This window comes from Daldinia loculata, assembly GCF_022478755.1.
Source record: "Daldinia loculata strain CBS 113971 unplaced genomic scaffold F4817scaffold_1, whole genome shotgun sequence".
In the NCBI taxonomy this organism is placed as follows: Eukaryota; Fungi; Ascomycota; class Sordariomycetes; order Xylariales; family Hypoxylaceae; genus Daldinia; species Daldinia loculata.
In genome coordinates this window covers 1,304,947-1,311,394 of record NW_026054855.1, presented here as the reverse complement: position 1 = coordinate 1,311,394, position 6,448 = coordinate 1,304,947, and the positions used below count along the sequence as shown (strand labels likewise).

The 6,448-nt window shown below is 42.3% G+C and overlaps 2 protein-coding genes across 2 annotated transcripts; both read right to left on the bottom strand.

The window, feature by feature from the left end:
- Positions 1-981: 981 nt before the first annotated feature.
- On the bottom strand, positions 982-5,145 carry F4817DRAFT_11945 (uncharacterized protein). The gene is made up of 3 exons (XM_049297602.1): positions 4,738-5,145; positions 4,098-4,664; positions 982-4,036 (listed from the first exon to the last, which is right to left on the bottom strand). The coding sequence occupies exons 2-3, from the start codon at positions 4,565-4,567 to the stop codon at positions 1,150-1,152; spliced, it is 3,357 nt and encodes a 1,118-aa protein (XP_049164101.1). The 5' UTR covers positions 4,568-4,664; positions 4,738-5,145; the 3' UTR covers positions 982-1,149.
- Positions 4,777-6,300, bottom strand: F4817DRAFT_355703 (uncharacterized protein; the record flags this gene model as incomplete). Its single annotated transcript, XM_049305687.1, has 6 exons — positions 4,777-5,015; positions 5,082-5,241; positions 5,292-5,603; positions 5,660-5,716; positions 5,774-6,044; positions 6,110-6,300. The coding sequence occupies 6 exons, from the start codon at positions 6,298-6,300 to the stop codon at positions 4,777-4,779; spliced, it is 1,230 nt and encodes a 409-aa protein (XP_049164100.1).
- Between the last annotated feature and the right edge of the window lie 148 nt (positions 6,301-6,448).

The following is a 6,448-nucleotide window of genomic DNA, read 5'->3' as shown; positions in this document are numbered from 1 at the left end:
TTTATTATAATATAATAATTAAAAAACCGATTTAAATATAATTTAAATTATTATTTTTATATTAATTAAAGTTTTAAAATAATATTAATTATAACGTTTAAATTATTATTTTTATAAAATTATTTAAATATATTATATATATATATATATATATATAAAATAATTAAATAATTTAAAGTTAAAGTAAAAGTTAAATTTAATTAATTAATTTTTTAAACTTTTTAAAAAAATGGCTTATATAATTACGTTTATAACTTTTTTAATATTTTTATTAATATTAAATTAAATAATATATAATTTAAATTATAACTTTTATTATTTATTAATTAAAATATTAATATTTTTTTAAAAAAATTTAAATAAATATTTATAAAATTATTATATTATTAAATTTAAAAAAAATATGTATTATTTTATAAATTATATATATAAAATAAATAATTAAGCTTATATTATATCTTTAACGTTATTATTACCTTATTAAATATAGTGCTACCAATTTTTTTGATTTTGGCATAATTGCATTAATGGTCCACTATAGCCATAGCCAATCCAGGTGAAATTATGATAAGCTGCTGCGCCTTGCAAAACCTATTGGTGGGTGTAAGTACGCCCGCCGTTTCTTGGCGGTGGATTCAGCCACTTCGCGGTAATAGGAAGGAGGCTACGATGGATGGGAATCTAGGTATGTCATACTCTTGTCGAATTGGAAAATCCTACGGGTCTCCCCTGGGGTTTTGTAAGTCGTGGCATACGTACCTAAGAATGTTGGACCTCGTAATGACAGGCCATAGGCCAACAAGTCGAAAGTAGCAAGTGGGTAGATCAATTGCCAAAATTATTAACGTTTTACAATCTTGTAAAGCAACTTATAAGACTTGGGGCTATTGCAAGATCAACAGAAAAGGAGTAAGGCCGTCGAAGGACGATGGTATATATGAGGTCATTGAGTAATATTTAGCTAACAGGTTGATAGGCTGGTTATAAGATGTGGTTATACGTCGAAGAGGCAATGTTAGGTCATATGCTGTCAGTCTTTTTCGTTCATCCAATGCCAGGCTGGTTTAGCATCTACTAAGTCAGTAAGTTCACTTCTCTTAAGATATACTAGGGGATGATCAACACGGCTGAAGAATAGTTTAATACTAGCTAAGTAGTTAAATTCCATAACTGTAGATACGTCTTTATCATTGTAACCATCTCATTATTACTGTCATCTTCTTCATCCTCATCCTCATCAGTGCTATTGCCTCTTGCTGCCTGCATCACCTCTTCCGTAATCTCAACATCATACTGTCCGTTTAAAATAAGCGCCATATTAGACGTCGCATCCCGTCCCTTGCGGCTCGCCACCGTTTTGAGCACTTCTTCGGTGATAGGGACGTGTCGTCCACACCTCAGAAGAGCCCTCATGCTCCCCCCTGAAGATCGAGCAGCAGCGATAACAACATCTTCCGTGATTTGGCAGTCCTCGTCCCACTCGAGCAAGAACTCGAACATCTCCTGCGTATACGAATCGTTCCGGGCTGCGATTTTGAGAACGTCCCCGATGTCGAGATCGTCTTGATACTCCAGCAGGATTTTGGTTATGTGTCTACGTCGCCAATCGGTTTCCGCTGCTAGCTTTAACATGTCCTTCGTGATGCCAATGCGAGCTCTACCTAGCAATTTGTTAAATTTAGAAGCAAAAGCGCTGAGACCTATGTGGCGACCAAACAGATTCGGATTCCCAATTGCGGCCATGAGGACAGCTTCTGTGACCGGACATATTTTGTCATAATCCAGCAGCATTGGGAAAATCTCTGTAACATGGCGATTTACGGCTACTAGCTTGAGGACTTCCGGCGTGATAGTGACCTTTCTTCTTGACCCTAATAAGACCAATAATGTCGAGAAGTCGTGGATAGCTTCTTTCACCACTGCTTCCGAAATCTTCGAGTTGACGTCGCTGCGGTCCAGCCATACCTTCAAGAGTTTTGAGTTACCATTAGCAATGGATGCTTTAAGCAGAGACTCGGATATTTTGATGCTCGGATCGTGTTCCAAAAGTAGTGCGAAAACTCTTACGCCCCTTTTCTTATTCCTAGCCACAGCTTCCATGACACGATCTCCAATTGGTGTATCACCACCATAGTATAGTAATGTCTCGATAAGTTCATCTCCGAACTCTGAGTTTCCAGCTGCCGCTTCCAGGACTGTGTCTTCAATATGCAAATCGAGAATTTCGGCCAAAAGTAGTGGTACAAGTTCATTTCCAAGAGATTTATTAGCTGCTGCAGCCGCTACAACTCGCGGCGTGATTCGAATCCGGTCTACATGCTGTATGAGAAAGTTGAGTATCTTGGTTCCACGGCCATTGTTTTGTGCTGCAGCTACCAGATTGTCTTCACTTATGGCGATTCTGGGGTCGTGATTGAACAGCGCTTCGATAAGTTTGTCGCCGTGAAACTCATCGCTGACGGCATCCAAAATGATAGCTTCAGGGATGGAGATATCCGGCCGGCGCTTGAGAATGTTGATGAGGTCGTCTAATAGCCAACCACTTCTTGCTGCGCTAACCAGTACCGCCTCCGTAATGTTCACGCTGTCCCCTAAAGCCCGAAAGAGGTACTCAAAAATCATCGGACCCTTGTTCTTGTTTGACGCAACAGCACAGAGGATCTCTTCAGAGAGGACAATGTTCGCTTTAGTGTGCTCCACCAAAGTCTTCATTATTTGGTGTCCATCGACAGAGTTCCGAGCCGCGCCGAGGAGTACACTCTGAGCTATGGGAATATCCTCTTTATAATGCAAGACTGTTGACATGGACTCTTCACGGCCGCTTGAAGCGAGCGTGACGATGTCCTCGATCCCGGGTGGATGATCTACTTTGGCGAGCAAATACTTTAGCATCTCGCTGGAACATCCCATCGCTGATCTATACGTCTCTATATCTGCTGGGAGTCTACCGTAGTGATTCTTCAAGGCTTTTAGGACCTCAACTCCGAACCGCTTGTTTTTTGTGGCGCACGTTGTCATGTCCGGCGTAATGTCCATATTGTCGCAATTCCGTAGGATGAGTGTTATCACCCGCCCACTACTATAAGTTATGGCCGCTCTAACCAGCCTAGCAGTCACTTCAACTGGTTCCCTCCCGTTCAGCAGTTCCATTACCACTTCATAGGAGTCGTATATACATGCAGCATTAAGACCCTTTCGTCTCAGGGCTTGTCGTGCGGTAAAGTCAGTAGCCTCTCGCGTCAAGGCAAGCTCGAGAACATCGTTGAGATTGAAAACGCAGGCGGCAATGAAGGCATGAGCTGAATGCTTGGAAGAAGTAGCAAGTCTATCCTGCGCTTCATAAAGGGAAAGATAGTACCTCCCTATATTCCTCCTGTCGAGCGCCTTCAAAGGCTGTTCGCAAAAGCAGCAAAGTAAACCACGAAGTCCTTGGCGTTTGCGGTTGTCGGACTGGGCATGAGAGCTATGGGAGAGCGCGGCTATATGAATATAGGGTCCTAGTAACTCAGAAAGTATTCCTCGGCGGTATATATACCATAGGCAAATCTCTGCGATGAAGCCATGGCATGTTTCGTAAACAAATTCGTCATTGCAGTACTCGGAATTCATGAGATACTCTTTGACGGAGTTATGAGAAAACCTTACAAATCCACTATAGTCTGTAAATAATACCAAGTTACTGCATAGTTGGATAATCTTGTTCGAGTCGATAGTTTCGTGCCGTTCGTAGGATCTTCTCGACGGCATGCGCTCGTGCGAAAGGATTACCGCCTCGACCAGCTCTTCTGATGTTAAAGGTAGTAGAGAACATAAAACCCATTTGAGAGCATATGTTATAATGTTGCGGGCATTTTGACGACGCTTTTTTAATATGCGATCGTATGCTTCGTTTAATTTCGACAATTGGTCTTTGGAATGCCCGGTTATGGACTGCCCCTTTTCTAGATTCCGTAGCTCATTCTCCACGTCTTCTTCTAATTCAAATGGAAAACTTTCGTCGAAAAATATTTCAACTTGTAATTCGACCCAACGGAACCTAGTTGGAACATTAGAAGAATGCCTTAGTAGATAGGTACATATTGAAAACGAATACTAACACTCCCTGTGCATATTGAGTTAATGCGCGTTTGAACCTCTCTTTAAAACCCATACGGATCCAACCAGGAGGGGTATTATGCCGTGAGTCGATTTCCTTATTGATATAATGTTCTAAGTCCATGCGGGTTGTGTTTTCCCCGATTGTCAGACGTTGAAGATTCGTAAATACGTCGTCGAGTTCCATATGAAGACGGCTCGATAGGAATAACTTTATTTTGTTCGAGGAGCCTTCTTGTACACTTTTCAAGGTATCAAGTACACGGCGGGACGCAGGACATTCATCTAGTGCATCAATAATAATGACGGTTTCCGAATGAGCACGACAAAGTTCCAATATTAACTCGGAATCGTCCTTGTCAAGAATTAGCTGCTGAGCTCGGCCTCTAGAGTTATATCTGTCTGTAATCAATCGCTGAACTGAGACGCCATTTGCCGAAAATGCAAGTTGAAGAATAAGTGAGCGAAGCATAAAGTTGAAGTCATGGTCTATAGAACAATACACATGAACAACTTTTCGTGGTTTTCGTAGGCGATTATATTTGTAGAACCACTCGATAACCTCGGAGCTGTACTAAAGTCCATTAGCACCACGTCGTTTCGATAACAGGTGAGGAGGTTCAAAATAAAGGAGTGTCCCACCTCACGGATGTTTTGCCTGTGCCCACTACGTGTCGGATATTAGCATATAGGTATACTAAATATCTGGCTGTCTAGTAATTCACCTCCACCGCGCAGCCAGAATGTTGACCGAGTACATTCTTGGACATCGCTCCAGGCCGTAAATTCGGTCGATTCAATGAGCCACTTTCCTATATTATCATAGGCGCGGAGTTTATCTCTCGCTCGTTCGTGATCTACTCGGTGTTTGAAAATATGCGTGGGGTCATCAGATCCCATTATCCATCTAGCAATTGGCTCTATAAGGGATAACCTGTTTAAGTCATGATTTCTCACACAGAGGTAGATGGTCTAGTTCGGCTTGCCTGACTGTTGCTGTAGGATTGATTTAACATTTTGTATAGCCGAGCAAATTTTCACATAAAGATCGTCCTTCCTCGTCTTGCATTTATTTAGGCCGGAGTGATCGGTATTTATTGGTATATGCTTCCCAATATCAAGAGTAGCTGATTGAGGCCCTACAATCTGAAGATAAAGTTAGTCTTCATAAGTTAGAGAATACTATAAATACGTACTACACCAAGTGATACGCCGTAGCGAAATGTGGGTAGCGTTTCATAGAACGAATACACCAGTAGTGGTTTCCGGTTAATGATAGATGTTACAGCAGTAGAAAAATCCCTCTTTAAGTCCAGGAGTGCTGGGCTACCGTGGCTCAAGAGCTTCAACAATGTAGCATCGGACCCAGAGAGAATGGTTAGTCGAGCAAGAATCTCACCGATCCAAGAAATAGTAGAGCCTTGATGAGGCGTCCCTAAGAAGATAATCCCTACAGTATCGCGACTAATGTCTCCGAAGCGCGAGTCTGAATGTGCTGAGTGGATAGCCTTTAGAAATGTGAGCGGAATGCAGACAAGCCAGAGTGCTATACTTAGATACATACGTATTTGACTAGGATCCCGCCGAAGCTGTGGCCGATGAAGAGAATAGGGGGCGTTTTCTGTGAGTGATTAGTTAGATATTCGTTACTCTAGGAAAGGCGTACGTAGGTTTGAACCTTTGTCTTCTCCCTGAACTCTGAGAATGTCTCTAGAAATGTAAGAGCCTTCTGCGACGCTGTTGACAGCGAGGCGTCCACGAACCAATCGGCATTGTAACTATAGGAGAGGATCCTGACATTCTTGAAATCTTTCTTCAGGAAGTCATCGTGCTCAAGCCGATTAATTCCCGCTTCATCTCCTTCTGGCGCCCCGGCAGAGTCAGAGGGAGGCCCGTTAGATTTCCAGCTGTAATAGGGATGCGCGCCCAGGCCATGTACAGCTACTATACTTGACCCTACTATTAGATCTAATAAAACTCGACAACCGGCTGGTAACTCGACTTGGGTACTTACTCCAGATGCACTTCTTCGTAGTCGGCAAAGATGGTGATTCTGTCAAGGCTTTCTCGCGGCTCACGACGTGACGTCACGTATCGCAAGAGATATCTATGCGCTCCTACGACGCATAAGATTGTGGAAAGAATGAAGAGAATTGATCGCAATACAAAAGAATGTTGAGGGTTAAAAAGCTCCGGCGATATCATATCGGCGGGGCTGGAGGGGATACGAGCATGGAGATAGTTGCGTGGTATTTATGAAAGTATATGAAGTCTGACATGGACGAGGGAATTGGGCGCATATTATTGAAGATCCCGTCCCTTTTCGGCCCCCAAATAAATCATGGATACTTCA